The sequence below is a fragment of the Biomphalaria glabrata genome, chromosome 11 (assembly GCF_947242115.1).
Source record: "Biomphalaria glabrata chromosome 11, xgBioGlab47.1, whole genome shotgun sequence".
In the NCBI taxonomy this organism is placed as follows: domain Eukaryota; kingdom Metazoa; phylum Mollusca; class Gastropoda; family Planorbidae; genus Biomphalaria; species Biomphalaria glabrata.
In genome coordinates, this window is record NC_074721.1 from 10,392,470 (window position 1) to 10,409,079 (window position 16,610).

The window sequence follows — 16,610 nt, forward strand, 5'->3', positions numbered from 1 at the left end:
AAGCCACGGGATTAGCAACAGTATTGGAGTGAAAAGCTGGCAAGTGTCAGTAGTTTTAAATACATTGGAGATATCGTTTTCTTTAATATGTATTCGGTAGCATTCGTATTTTGTAATTAGATTAGAAGATTAGAGGATTAGAAGAATCTGTTATTTGTCTTTCTGTAGAGTTTTTTGTCGGAGGCTTTAAGTTTTATTTTTCGAGTCTGAGGTTCCAGATTCCAGATTTCAGGTTTCAACATTCAGTTTTGGTGTTACATAGTGACGTTGTGAGTTTTTGGTGCTACCCTGAACTTTGGTTATCTTCATTGTTGGTGAACATTTCTCTTGGCTTGAAGATATGTGTTACCATCAACATTTGAATATAAAATACACGGAACTTTCATAGAGTCTTTGTCTTGAAATATTGTTGTGGACAATATTAACGCCATCATAATTTAAGGTGATTATTCTTGTTTTAAATACTAATTAAGTATTTCTTTGAATTATATTATAAGCATTGATTTTTTACATCATACTTTATGTACTTGTGTTCATTTATCATTACCATTAATCATATGTCATTTCATTTGTATAAATCTTATTTGATTAAATGTATAGTTTAATTATAGATAATCATAAACATCGTTTATTAGTTTATGTACAACTTTGCGTGTTAGGTGTGTCTGTTAGGTTGAAACTTGGAACTTAAAAAGTAATAATACATTATAAATTACTTATAATACACACGCACATTGCAAATATGTACTTTTAATACCTAGACAATTCAAAAATTTAGTAAATTAAATCTTAAGACCTGACACTGTTTAATGAGATATTGTATTCAAGGCAAAAGACAGTAAGTAGCGGAGTACAACAGATTTCTCGGCTACTAAAAAGCTGAAACCAAGTACAATTACTGTTGTGCCATTCGACTGTAGTTGTCTCCACACATGACAGTAGCACTTGTCCTGAATGGGAATGCGTGGTCGCTTAAACTTGGTTTGCCTTGGCTACCTATGAAAGGGGCTCGAGGTTTGACAACCGACTCGAGCAGAGTTGTGTTTACTGAGCGCCTAAAGGCAGCACGGAAAAACCTTCTCCCAGATACCACGACAGGTTCACAAATGAGATTGGACCATAGCGCTCTGAGCATGCTATAAGCATGAAAGTATTGCTATATAAAAGCTATAATTATTATTATTATGGTTCAAATATTGATTGATTGTTTAAAGATGCGCTAACGATCTTTAGAGCGATTATAATGTGTATTATAAAGTTTTAAAACAGTGTCACCTGATCAAGTTTAACATTTTTTTCAGATTAATGGTTAAAACTGCTGGTCATCGATTATCTTTTTATTAAAACAGATATTAGTAGGTCTACTGAAGGACACCAGATTAATGGTGCAGTAAGGTAAGACATGTGAGAAAAAAAAGGACATCTTTTGTCTACGTGGTATGAATAATGTATTTTTTTTATCTTAATAGAGCGGTCATGCACTTATGACGTCAGTACAGCTCTATTTATTTAGATCACATTCTTCAGCCTCCCCCCCCCCCCTCAACACAAACATAACTTAGGTCATCGAGGAAACTCCACCTCCACCCCCAAACAACTCTAGACGTGGTTCGCTATTAGTCTGGAAGAGAAAGTAATGAGATTGTTTACAACAGTTAAAAAGAACTCGTGTCCCTATCTGTGTTTATGAGTGTTAAAATAATGCGTCGTGCGTTGTCATCGACAATGAATACTTGTGCAGCATTTCCTATTGATTCAAGAACGGGAAGTGGGAGAAATATAACGTGCGCAAGATTTATACCAGACAGACAGACTTACTATAAGCTCAGTAGCCACCCAAAGAATACTTTCTTAAAAAAGTCATAGTAGTATTTTAAACGAATAAATATTTTGTAGGTAACAATTATTTATGTTATGTAAAATGAAAACTCAGATTTTTAGATTTCTTGAGGTTAAATGGTTAACGTGTATTATAAAATTAAGTTAATTATTAATAAAGGTATTTACAAAATAAATAAAAAAAATACGATAAAAAATAATAATAGTGGTAAATGTATAAATGGCTAGAACATAAAGATCATAAACTATTGCAAAATGTAACTAACTTCTTTTAAAATTCAGTACCTACAAAGTAAAAGTAAATTTACCCTCTCAGACCTTGTGGTCTATAGAGCCCAGATTCAATTTCTAATGACATTCTTCTTTATTTGGGTTCTCTAGCAAAAGAAAAAAACTGCTTCAGATATTATATGCAAGCTTGAAATAAGGTTGAATCCCCAAACATCTGGAAAATAGTCATTATGATCCCTATACTAAAGCACGGCAAACCAAGAAATAAACTGGATAGCTACCATCCCATCAGACTCACTAGCTGTACATGAAAAATTATGGAAAGAGTGGGGACTCACTTGGATCAAAGAGTCAAATAACTTATTACCTCAAGCCCAGGCTGGCTTTAGAAAAGGCAGATCAACAGAAGATCAAATCGCCTTCATCACACAAGAAATAGAAGACGGCTTTCAAGAAAAGAAACCAACAACAATTGTGTGGGTCGACTTGGAAAAAGCATTTAACATAGTCTGGGAACAAGGTCTCTTACTCAAGCTAATCCAGCATCACATATCTCACAGAATGTACAACTGCATAAAGGAATATCTCAATAATCGAAAAGCTTTAGTTTGCAAGCAAGGGCAAAGAAGTCACACAGTGGGTATAAAAATGGCGTCCTCCAACGAGGAGTCCTATCCCAAACACTTTTCCTAATATTCATAAACGATCCCTATGAAAACCTACCAAGAAAAATTAAAAGCAGCATGTATGCAGATGACCTTGCCTTAATTAGCACAGACGATTATGTAGGAACATTGAAATTTTGAGTACAAGATGCTCTCAATAAACTCAATAAATGGTCCAGAGACTGGGACATGTCTAACAGCACAAAAAAAGACAACATATATCATCTTCTCACTGTCAACAAAACAACAAAACAAAAATAAAAAATATTTTTAGAAAAGGAAGCTTTGAAAAAATGACAACCCTACATAACTTGGAGTCACCTATGACCCGAGACTAACCTGGAAAATCCAAATAGTAAAAAAACACAGTAAAGGTATCTAGAGCCTATCTCTTATGAAAAAATTAGATGTCACAGACTGGGAAGCTAATCACAACAACATTCTGAAAAAGACCTATACCAGTTACGTAAGACCTATTCTAGAAAATGGTTCCACAGCATGGGGCTCAGCAGCCCAAACCAACCTAAGAAAAATAGATAAGGTTCAAAACTATATGGTCTAAGGATAATGACAGGAGCAATCAAAACAACACACACAAGAGCTTTGGAGGAAACCGCCACCCTGGTCTCTCTGGATGAAAGAAGAGAAATAAAAATCATTTCGAAATTCACTACATTGGGAACGTCTCTACACTGGGCTCAAAGCTATTTTCATAATATAAGAGACCTTATTGAAAATATAACCAAAAAATCTGACTACATTCCTTCAGAGCTCACTGAAATGGTGAACACTTTTCTTCAAATTCAATTCGTGGATCAGAGTTTACACGGATGGTTCATCTCATAAAGCAACTGGAGTTGGAATATTCATTGAATAGCCGGGTGAAGAAAAACTAGAAAAATCAATTGCAGCTGGAGACCTCCCTGACAGCCAAAGAGCAGAAAGAGTGAGATTCAGAACTATTTTAAAACATGTTTTGACAAAATAAATAATATCTGTATACGGAACTTGAATGTCACATGGAAAGAAAAAGTGTGCAATACTGAGATCCTTGCGCGATCAGGTATTACCAGCATCTTTACAGCCCTCAGACAACGCCGTTTGCGCTGGCTTGGACATGTTCGCCAGATGGAGGACAAGCGCATCCCGAAAGTCATCCTCTATGGCCAACTCGCGGCTGGCACAAGAAAAACTGGTCGCCCCACCTCCGTTACATAGATGTAATAAAACGTGACTTCAAATCAGTGAACATCAATACTGACAATTGGGAAGACATAGCTCTAGACCGCAACAGGTGGAGAGAGACAGTGACCAAGAAAGCTATGAACAGTGAAAGTACATGGGTCTCAGCCCAGGAAGAAAAACCCACAATCCGAAAAATGGCCAGCTCCTCTACCACCGAATCAAAAGCCACCTTAACCTGCGCTATCTGTGGACGGGAGTGTCTCTCCAAAATAGGGCTCCACAGCCACATGAGGAAGTGTGCTCTGAGATGAACCATAGTCGTTCTACGACTGAAGGAGGCCAATGATATGGAACTAAAGAGCCGCAGTGGACGCCCACTAGTGTTCACTGTTCTTGGTTCTCCATATGAGCCTACTGACACCAAAATTCTTTGGTGGTAAAGCTACTGTCTGATTTTGCCAATTTTTTTCTGGTTGGTAAATAGATGTAGATCAAATAGGATCGACTAGTCATTGGTGGACTCGAACCACTAGCAGTTGTTGACCTTTCGAAGAGCATAAAACAACAATGGCTAGTGTATACTAGATACCATTCAAAAGAATCAAAATGTACGCAAATACATCCAAACAAAGCCAAACGCTCATATCTTTCAATTACAGTATTTTCTAATTAGTTCCACTGACCCAGTTCTGTCGACCTCCAATACAGAAGACAAAAACGATGTTTTCCCACACCCTGCCCCCCTCACTAGTTTAATTCCCCATGTATAGCCAGGGGAGTTAAATCAACAATCGCTAATAGGATTGGAAATACGTGTGCTACCAACATCCGCTTTGAGCTGAAGTTTCGCAAGAACATTGAACGTACGAGGGACACCCCCCCCCCCCGAAAAAAAAAAAACCAAAAAAAAACTGCCTCCATAAAAGGAACACATAAGAGCCAATGCTTTCTGCTGGAATCATTAAGTTCATTTGATAAAGGAAGTATGATTGAAATGGTGGAAACATTCGAACCGAAATATTTCGTACGCATATGACGATTTTGTTGTTGCTAAACCATGGGATTGTCTAGAATAATTCAGGTAAACTTTCTGTACTTTAATGAAAACAATATAGTGTTATATTTAGTTATTTATTAACACCGTGTAAAAATCATTCTGACAAATTTAAGAAAATAAGAAAAAAAACTAGAACAACAATAACAGCAACGAAAACAATATCACCAAAACCAAATTAAAACAAATAAAAACAAAAACAGGTGACAACTTTATATGCATGTGTGTTGGGTCATACATGAAAGGTACCAATTCTTGGCCAGATTGGTTTTTCGCAATAGTTTTAAAATTGCTTTTATCTAGCGTATCGTTCATGCTTAGCGTACTCGCAGCGTTATGTTCCAATCTATTTTTGAGGACCAGTAGGGATGGAGTATTTGGGAGAAGGTTTTCATTGCTGCCTTTACGGGCTCAGTAAACACAACTCTGTTCGTGTTGGGTGTCCAACTCGAACCTACTCCCTTAGGTTAAAGCCTCTCAACCACACATCACATACTTCTTGAAAAGAATTGTAGCCAAGACGCTTCCTGTTTTGAGAGTTATTTGTCGATGATAATATTTCTTTCTTCTGGACCTTAGAAGTCACGTTCCCCCTTTCTGACCTTATAATCTATAGGACAGTTGATGTAAAGGTCATTTGTTTCTGAACCTCAGTAAGGGAAATGAATCTACGCCACAGAGAGTTGTCTGTTCTTGTCTATCCTAATCTGCCCACTGACAGGAAAACTTAGAAAGCATGTAGTCCGAATACGATTTTTTTCCAATTTGTTTAAAATATGATTATTAACATATAGACTTACAAAAGACAAACAAACGTATAAATATATATACTGTTTCAAACACACACACACACACACATATATATATATATATATATACGTTTAATTAAATTGGTGTTCGAAAATAAGTAACTGTAGTTATACCATAATCTGAATGCTCCATGCTATGGCGAGATCATGATGTCATGATGGGATATTCTTGACGCTATGTCACACATTAACACATGTAGGCAAACAGAGGCAAATGTCAGGTGATTATTTCAAAGCAGTTAGGCCCTTAGGAGTGTCCACTTCACAGTCCTTACTACATACGACTGACCTATATACTTACCTTGGCCTCCATTTATTACGTTGTATTTGTACTAACAGTCATTCGGGTCAAAGGTCAATTCAATTCTATTTTTGCATTTCTTTTAGGTTTAACTGTTAACAAGTATCATAAGGCTCCATCAGAACGGGATCAAAACAAACTAAACATTTAGAGATGAAGCCCAACAAACAGATTACAAACAGAACAACTCGCTCGACTGTGAGGAAAACAACAAAGAAAACTACTTTTAAAACCTCTACACCCAAAACTACCACAGAAACTACCCAAAACACAACAGTTGTACTTAACAGCACCACATCATCAACCACCACAGAACTAATAACCCATGTTGTGACCTATACATCAGTCGTCAACGTGCAGACTCAGACCAAATTGACCAACTTAACCAACTTGACCAACACTACAGAAAACTCACGAGCCTCGTTCGATATTTCAGCTTCCTCCTGCACTGCTGCGATCATTAGCTCCTCTATGGCGGTAGCACTGCTGCTTCTTTTTATTCTCATCTCAGTCATTTCTCTACGCCATCGACTAAAAATGGCCAACCTATGTCGTCGAAAGGTTTCTGTATCTGGAGATGTCGAAGCAGCATTGCCGAATTTCGATTGCAGAGTTTCAGATCTAGAGCCAAAGTATTCCGTAGTCTACAGCAATGTAAGAACAGATTCACAATTAAGAATCGTGCATTTGTCACAATCTCCAAGAGATGTCAGCAACAGAAACATCTATATCAACACTAGCATTCTCAAACTACCGTCTAGCTGTGAGTCTTCTACATCTAGCAATGAAGTCAAAACTAAACCTCAAGAAGATCAGCTAGAAAGCGACGGAAATCAACACAAAGAACAAATCTATACAAAGTTAAGGGACTTTCCTGTTGCTAATATAAATCCGTACAACGTATCATTTGAAAGTGTTCAAGAAACAAGCAAGGACTGTGACACTACAGACACGTATACTTCTAGTCTAAATATAGATGATACATGTTCTAACTGTGAGAATACTGGTCCCCAGAATGATTGCACATCGGAACCAATTTATTTTGAAGTTGAAAAGGAAATGGAATAGAGAGTTACAATTTAATGTATGACTTACACAAAAGACAAATAAGTACAGTTATTAATTTTAATTACTTAACGATAGAGCAGGGTTAGATGATAAACATTTAGTAGCATTGAGGAATTCATTATAGACTATAAGAACAATCGCAGAACAGCTAATGTCAGTTTTGGTTCGCTTCCACCACACACGGAATCTAGTTCTAACAAGAGTCTAGTTCTAACAAGAGTCTAGTTCTAACAAGAGTCTAGTTCTAACAAGAGTGTGGTGAAATAGTTGCTATTTGTTTATGTTTGTGTAACGTCGTGAGAATGTGTTCACAACATGGATTTAGTGTGCTACTGTCCAAGTCTCTTTCGTCAGTTCATGTGTCGTTCTAGTTTAATAAAGCCTTGTTTTAGGTTACTCTTCCGTGTTCCTTTATTTCTTATTACAATTTATTAAACTAGAAATTTTCAATTTCATGGATCTATGTGCCTCACGTATCTTTTTTGGATTTTCGTTCAACACTATTCTCAGTCTGTAAGTAAAAGTAGTAATACAAATGGAACGTCTATTTAGGCCAAAAGAGCTGGACATAGAGCCTAGCTCGCCATCGGCTGCCGAGAAGTGGCTGCACTGGCTCAGAACATTTGAGAATTTCATCTCCTCAGTCTCTCATTGCGAGATTGACAAAAAGAAATTACTAGAAAACTACGTTTCTTCGAGCGTATTTCAGTACATAAGTGAGTGTACCACGTTCGAAGAATCAATCAAAGTTCTACAAAATGTCTACGTGAAGCCTAAAAGCAAAATTTTTGCACGGCACATGATAACTCTTTGTCGACAAGAGAACGGACAAACCGTTGACTCCTTCCTACTTAAGCTTAAAAGTATGGCCAAAGACTGTGACTTCAAAGCTGTCACCGCTGAAGAACACAGAGATATCTTCGTAAGAGACGCCTTCATTACTGGACTGGCTTCAAACAGCATAAGGCTGCGACTCTTAGAGAAATCTACTCTAACTCTACAGTGCGCCTATGAAGAGGCAAGACAACTTGAATATGCCCATAACCATGCCATGGCGTATAACATCTGCTCTGAAACTCCCTGTGGAGCTAGCGCCCACGAGGAGAGCCTTTCTCCAATGACAAAAGTAGAACACGAGGTGAGTGCGGCGACTAGTAAAAGATGTTTCTTTTGTGGAAACAGCCCACATCAACGCTTTAGATGTCCGGCCCGTGACGCTACATGCAACTTGTGCGGTAAGAGGGGCCATTTCCAGAAAGTCTGTAAATCGACCAGACAGACACTCAAATCTACAACCTCAGCCATAGTGAAAGCAGATGATGACACGTCTCGGACTACAACCGTTGGATCTTCCTGGGCATCGACACCAGCGTCCGGTCTTACTAAATCTACTATTTCAATACTCGTCAATGGAGTACCATTGAAGGCTCTCGTAGATACGGGGAGCAGTGAAAGCTATATATCTTCTTCAATTGCTAAAAGGTACAAATGGAAATTAGAAACGTCCAGAAACAGAATATACATGGCCTCTACACATCTTTCTCGCACTACTCACGGCCATATTTTCGCTAAAATAAAGTACAAAGATGAACAATATGAAAGTGTTAAGCTCTCACTACTAGATGGACTAGTATCTGATGTAATCTTAGGGCTAGATTTCATCAGCCAGCACGAAAAACTGATGATCCCATTTGAAGGAAAACGAAGCACTCTCCAGGTCTGTACGCTGAAAGCTGCACGAGTTGAAGCCCCTCGCCTCTTCGCTAATCTGGCTCCTAACTGCCATCCCATAGCCACTAAATCTAGAAAATATTCTATGCCTGACTCCAAATTCATTCAAACTGAAATCAAGAGACTTCTATCTGACAAAATTATTGAGCCTTCCACGTCCCCGTGGCGAGCCCAGATAATTGTAACAACGAATGAAAGGCACAAAAAGAGAATGGTTATCGACTATAGCCAAACCATCAATCGATTCACTTACCTCGACGCGTATCCCGTGCCAAAAGTGGATGAACTGGTGCAGGAAATATCTAAATACTCAATGTACAGTACATTTGACCTCAAAAGCGCTTACCACCAGATACCTATCAGGGATGATGAGAAGCAGTACACGGCGTTCGAGGCTGGCGGAAAGCTTTATCAGTTTTGCCGCATTCCTTTTGGAGTGACAAACGGAGTCGCCGCATTTCAGAGGACGATCAACGCAATAATTGAGGAGGCAGGGCTACAGGACACGTTCGCTTACGTGGATAACGTTACCATCTGCGGACTTGACTCCATTAGCCACGACCAGAATCTACAGAGATTTCTCAATGCCGCTAAAAAGTACGGTATCACCTTCAACAATGATAAAAGTGCTATTGCGACTAATAAAGTATGCCTCCTAGGCTACGAAATCTCACAAGGGCAATTAAGACCAGACCCCGAAAGATTTCAAGCATTGAGAAACCTACCTCCACCACAAGACATGAAATCACAAAAGCGGGTGATTGGACTACTGTCCTATTATTCTCAATGGATCCCAAATTTCTCCAACAAGATCCATTTATTGGTGAACAACAAAGCCTTTCCTCCCCCTGAACAAGTACAACAAGCTTTTAAACAGCTAAAACACGAACTTGAAAACGCTGCTGTGTCGACGATAGACTACAATCGACCACTAACAGTCGAAACAGATGCCTCTGACATCGCGATTGCCGCCACTCTTAATCAAGACGGCCGTCCTGTCGCCTTCTTTTCAAGAACACTCACTAATAGTGAACGCAGACACTCAGCAGTGGAAAAGGAAGCATACGCTATCGTAGAAGCCCTGAGAAAATGGCTACATTACCTTATCAGTAGACCCTTCACATTGGTTACAGATCAACGCTCAGTGTCTTTTATGTTTGACCAGCAGAACAAGGGCAAGATCAAAAACGAAAAGATTCAAAGATGGCGACTGGAGCTTAGTTGTTTCCAATATGACGTCGTATATCGACCCGGGAAACAAAACGCTGCGGCGGATACCTTTTCAAGGAACCACTTTGCGTCAGCAATGACTGGAGAAGACCTCAAACTGTTACACAACAACCTCTGTCACCCAGGGGTCACGAGACTCCTCCATTTCGTTCGGACTAAGAACTTACCTTTTTCCTGCGAGGACGTCCGCAAAGTGGTAAACCAATGTAAAACTTGCGCTGAACTGAAGCCTAGATTCTTCAAACAGTTTTCAGGCACCCTCATCAAAGCTACCCAACCATATCAGAGAGTAAGCATTGATTTTAAGGGGCCACTCCCATCTGCTACTCACAATAAATACTTATTAACAATGGTGGATGAGTACTCACGCTTCCCATTTGCCTACCCATGTCCCGATATGTCCTCATCCACTGTCATAAAGTGTTTAAATCAGCTGTTTTCCTTTGTTGGGATGCCAGAGTACGTCCATTCTGACAGAGGTACGTCCTTTATGTCGAGGGAGGTGCAATCCTTTCTGCACGAGAGGGGAATAGCTACAAGTAGAACAACCGCCTTTAATCCTTCAGGCAACGGACAAATTGAACGACTAAACAAAACTCTATGGAACGCTGTTACTTTAGCACTGAAAGACCTCGATCTCCCGATCTCGAGATGGGAGCTTGTCTTGAACCAGGCCCTATACTCGATTAGATCATTACTATCTACGGCAACAAACGAAACTCCACATGAGAGAGTTTTCCGGTTCAACCGGAAATCCTCCTTCGGGATATCTATCCCCACTTGGCTATCTAGCCCAGGTAGAGTGTTGCTGAGAAGAGAGAACCGATCTTCAAAGTATGATCCTCTCACGGAGGAAGTCGAATTGCTGATGTGCAACCCCCAATATGCTGTCGTACGGTTGCCCAGCGGTAAAGAGGAGACGGTCTCTCTAAGACGCTTGGCTCCCACCCCCTCCCCATCCACAACAACAAGTGAACCTTCGTTCTTCCCTCAGGGTGAGGATAATGAATATCCTCCAGAAACTCGAAACACAGAAGTACCAGTCAACACCCCTACGGTGATACAAGAAAGGAAAGAACCCCTGGTAGGCTCTGAGGACCTCCGAGCGCTTCCTCTTGAAAATACCCCACTTGACGCTCAGGAACTCACTAGTGACTCCCAAACTGTAGAACAGGATAGTCAACCCCGTTACAACTTGAGAGAGAGAAGAACCAGACCGAACTATAGAGTCTAGAGTTGTTCCTTTATTGCACTACATATGTTCTACATAAACTGGCATTGTTTATCTCTTGCTACTGATACTAGAGTTTACTTTTCACTCACTTACGTACATGTCTACTTACTACACTATTTGTTAATATTTAAAACAGAAACTAGTAATTGTTTATAAGTCATACAACAGATACTGGTTTTTAGGTTTCTTTGCATCACCATTCACTATTGTTTACAAGAGAAATTAATATTTCGACACTATTTATTGATCTATTGTATTACAGGCACTGGCATTCTCTTTTATTTATGCTATTGGCCTACTATATTACTATACTTGCTATTTTAATTCTAGGCGGGGTGAATGTGGTGAAATAGTTGCTATTTGTTTATGTTTGTGTAACGTCGTGAGAATGTGTTCACAACATGGATTTAGTGTGCTACTGTCCAAGTCTCTTTCGTCAGTTCATGTGTCGTTCTAGTTTAATAAAGCCTTGTTTTAGGTTACTCTTCCGTGTTCCTTTATTTCTTATTACTCTAGTTCTAACAAGAGTCTAGTTCTAACAAGAGTCTAGTTCTAACAAGAGTCTAGTTCTAACAGAACGTTTCACGAAGATTTTAGATTCACCTGCCCCCTTCTGACAATATCTAGTCATAAGAGAGCCGTACAGCACCAACACACTTCCCACAATACACGACGACAGTCTCCTTAAGTTACTTGAGATGTACTCCTATTGAAAAAAGAAACAGAGCAGGAAGGACTCAATCCTCCCGTACTGCTCTGGCAAGAAACTGGGCCGTTCGTCGTAATGCCTCGTAGCTACCATACAAGTCGAGTGACTGCTCAGACACGTCCCCCTTAGCTCTCGGAGCTGGGGACACTCGTAAAAGATATGATACACTGTTTTGATGCTCACTCCACAGTGACGGCATCGTTGTTCGGACGAAACCGGGCAAAGTATGTCCCAACTGGACAATGTTCCGTCCTACACTGTGCAATAATTGCTTGTTCTGACCTCCTCAACCGCCACCACGGATCGTCGCGATCTGGGTGACGCATATGCTGCCAGACCCTAAAGTTACCAGGCGGAACGAGATACGCCTCTTTCCTCTTGTTCCAGACATGAGACTCCGTACTTTTTATTTTCTTTTTGCTTTAGGCAGAAGGAAGCTTCTTCTCTACCTACACTGACGTCTCAGCCTTAAACAGTGCGTTGGTGTCCAGCATGGTCTCCGATCCAAGGAAGGCTTTAAACAATGCTACCTTATATGACAATGTGTAATCAAAGCTATTTCACAAAAAGAAGATGCAATCTATAAATCCGTTTTCTTATAAAATAATGAGGTCAAAAGCTTATGGAAGTGGTGAATATAAATGGTCCCATGCTCAAGAGTAAGTCCATACTATACTGACATCCTTCTGAGGGTGAAAGCTGTTTCCCTTTTACCTAGGCAGATGTAGTGCCTAGCTGATGTGAGGAGATATGTATTTTAAATATAAATAGTCATGACTGATAAAAACATAGCGCTCCTTATAGAATACTAATATTACATTCCATACATTGTTTTTCAGTGTTTGGGACAATACATTTTTTTAATTTTCAGCTTATATGTCATTTGGTTTGTTTAATATGTCATTTGGTTAGTTTTAAGAATTAAAATATGTAATAAGAAGAATTAATTTTTGTTTATTGTTCACTGTTACCTCCCTGCTTCTAATGTACCTTACATTGTACAGTTTCCAGGTTTACATCTTCATCCTTGCCTTGCTTGTTTTCCCCTAATTCCAGCGCTTCTTAGCCTGCATATGGTCATTTCTTTTTACTAAACATATATCAACTCACTCTGTCTGCCTGTTTCTAAACGTGATTTCTCATGCACCCTATCTCGGATCAATTTGCTCAATTATTTCTTGAACCTGACAAGAATCAATAGCTAAAATAACAAAATAGTTAATTAAGTATTGGTAATTATTTATTTTGTTTAGTATCTCGAACAAGGGAAAGAAATTGTACTTGACTGAAAAGGTGGTTTAAGTTGAATTAGTGCCCTTTACACTTTATAGAGTTTGAAACTAACATATAGCAAAAAAAAAAAAACACTTCTATTTTCATATGCACTTCCTTTGTACAGTTGTGTATTGGCTTGAGAAGGCTGAGGAGGCTTTAGACCTCAAGCTTGAAGTCAGGTCGTTCACCTTTTTTTTTATAAATGCATTTAAAAAGCAACCACTTAGATACCCCCTTCTTTCTCCATCCATCCCTTTCCAACTGGTCCAAACAAGTGACAGTAACTTAATGTATTGAGAAAGCTAAAATCATGAAATGGTGCTAAACAAAAACAGTTGGTAGAAATATTGCTAGTCGCTCAGATGTATACTTGTCAGTCTAGATCTATTACAAGTTAAATTACTCACTGACCCAAAGAAACTGTTTTTCTTGTTTAGTTTTATTGTCAGCACCGATGCCAGGTGGAAACCAGTTTTGACTAGAAAGTCTTTTTCTAGGCTAGTCAGCTTTTGTTAAGTTTTTGATCTGGTCTAGAGGTTTTTTTTTCTGAATGTATTATCTTATCTTATCTTATAAAGTACAGACGTTACTTCAAGTCATGCATGTTAACCAATGAGTTAAAGTCTGCCAAGTCATTTGTTTTCCTTGCTCGGCACTGGTAGGGTCGGTCCTAAAGATTGCGGGGCCCTATGCGAAACGGATTGCGTGGGCCAAGTCTAGGTAGGGATAAGAATATTAAGTGAAAATAAAGATTTTTAATTAGAAAATAAATTTCTCTTTGAATTTTATTCATATTTTACAAAATCATTGTCAAATTAACTTACGAGCCATCTACAGTAGATAGTAGTTTTCCAACAAAAAACCGATAAACATTCAGATCTGCTTTTTAGATTTACTATCAACTATCAAAATATCGCTTGTTTTTTTTTAAGAGGTCGAGATGGATTTAGACCTATATTTGTATACCAATGACTATTAAAGTAAATTAAATATTTGAACTTCTTGTTTTGTTTAAAATTCGCTTTATTATTACATTTTTATTAAAAATCGCGACTAGGATTTGTGTTTTTCATATTGAATGACACCCCCGAAATGACAATTTTGTCTTTTTTTAAGGCGATTAGCATGAGTTTTTAGAAGATTTTAATAATTTCAGGAGATTTGTATGTTCTTTTCGTATATTTTGCAATTACAGGAGAATTAAATGAACCTTTTAATAATAAGTTACAATGGTTTAATTTAATCATTTTTACCTAGATTTCTCGCGGGGCCTATGAAAGTGCGGGACCCACTGCGGCCGCATGGGTTGCAGTGGCGTACGAGTCTACGACCGGCCAAGGGCTCAGGCAACCCATTCCATGCTCTAATACACTAAGGAAGAAGAAGCATTTGTACAAATTTGCCCTAGCATAGGGAGCGAGGAATGTGTCTTTATCTTTGTGTCTTTTTGAGTATTTTATTCGTTTTTTTTTTGCATTTGAAGATAATGTTTACTGTTTTATATGTATAATTTCTTCTTTACTTTTAAGTCTTCTATCCTGAAGGCTTTCTAAATTTAGTAATTTTACTAAAGGTGTTACTCTAGTCAAATGTGAATATTCGTTTGTTATTAATCTCACTGCTCTATTTTGTGTCTGTTTACTGCCGGAGCTTGCTCATTACGAGGTTGTTTCCTCATTCTCTATGTCTCTTCATACAGCCGTAGGGCGTTTCTTTAAATATTCATAACACAACTAAGAATTGTATTAAGTAAGTTCTTTAATATACACCCTTTTACAAATTAAGTATCTTGTCTGATTTTTTTAAAAAAAATTTAAAGAAGAAAACATTTAACGCAAGGCAAGGCGTCCAAATTGTACAACACGGTCCGGCTGTCACCATCATAGAGAAATTGTAAATTCTTCATTGGTATGAATTCAACGACGTTAACATGGTGCTTATACGAAATACTGAACGTTATTATTTATCTATATTTGTCTATATTTTTATTTATTGATAATATAAGTATAGATTATTTATTCTTTTCTCGTAATTAAACAGGGAAAAACTTAGCTTTATTATTAGATATATTATTGTTCTAAATTTGGTTTATACTTGCAGTTATGTTTTTATGTAAATAATTGATAATTTTCTTTCTGCACATTTTAGCGCTATTTTTCCTAATCTTTTTCCGTTTAGAGCTCAATATCAGTGGCGTAGCTAAGGTGGGGTAGGAGGGAGAGAATTTAAAAATCCCCTCGGGTCCCCACTTGAGGGGGCCCCAAATGAAAGTTTGAAATTGTTTTTTTTTTACATTAAATACTACCCAAATTGCAGGGCCCCCCAAAGAGGTCCACCTCTTGGCCCCGAAATGATGCAAATTCCAAGCTATGCCACTGCTCAATATTTAAAAAAATAAAGTTGGTTATATTGAAATTCAATCTATCGTCCTTTAAATTATGTTTATCCCGAAAATCTCCATTAGAGATGCTAATTTTAGGACAGTATGTTATTCGAAATTAGTTATACATAATTTTATTGGCAAAGTTCGAAATCCTGGCAATCTATGAAATACCTGAAAACTCTATAGAGTGACTATTTCAACTTTAGAGAATGCATAAAATGTCTTATTTATTTAAAAAGATACTTATAACTAAATACATATAAAAGGACAACAATGGTCAACGATGGGAAGAAGACATAACAAAATGGACGAGCCGGCCATTGAAAGAGGTTCTATCTAAGGCTAAAGACAGAAAAGACTGGAGAAAGACGGTGGACAAATCGTGTGTGGTGCCCCAACGATCCAACAGACAGTATAGGTAAAGGTAAAATATAAATGGAAAAAAATGAAAATGAACATAAGGATATCAAATTAACAAAAAATACATTTTTACAAAGCTTATATGGTGTTTTGTTGTATTGTACAAATTTAAAGATGCTTTTCTTCTATTTCTCATTCTCATCTGAATTTAAAGCTTTTCACAATTAATCATTGAACCTGACAGGATATGTATAATTAAAATAAAATAACCCATTAGTTCTCGGATCAAGTTAAAATTTTGCATACTTATTCAGAGTCGATGACAATACACGAATCAATCCAAAAATTAACCATTTATTAATACTTCAGTACTAATTAATTATTTTAAATTACTTTTCTTTTTTTTTTAGCAGAAAGGGAGATAAACCCTGAAATTTTCAGATAAATGTCAGTAAGTAGCGTTTTTTCCCTTAGATAAGTATTTTTCTGTTTTTTTCAAGAATACCTTTTTTTTTTATTTTGCCTGTTATGTCTCT

At 37.8% G+C, this 16,610-nt stretch overlaps 1 protein-coding gene across 2 annotated transcripts; it reads left to right on the top strand.

Annotated features, from left to right (window-relative positions):
* The first annotated feature begins 1,282 nt into the window (after positions 1-1,282).
* On the top strand, positions 1,283-15,309 carry LOC106063790 (uncharacterized). 2 transcript variants are annotated; one of them, XM_056004850.1, is made up of 2 exons: positions 1,283-1,395; positions 6,171-15,309. In XM_056004850.1, the coding sequence occupies exon 2, from the start codon at positions 7,688-7,690 to the stop codon at positions 11,345-11,347; it is 3,660 nt and encodes a 1,219-aa protein (XP_055860825.1). In that variant the 5' UTR covers positions 1,283-1,395; positions 6,171-7,687; the 3' UTR covers positions 11,348-15,309. The 2 variants fall into 2 exon arrangements, with proteins under 2 accessions (XP_055860825.1, XP_013077712.2); XM_013222258.2 differs by lacking the exon at positions 1,283-1,395 and adding an exon at positions 4,880-5,001.
* Positions 15,310-16,610: the final 1,301 nt, after the last annotated feature.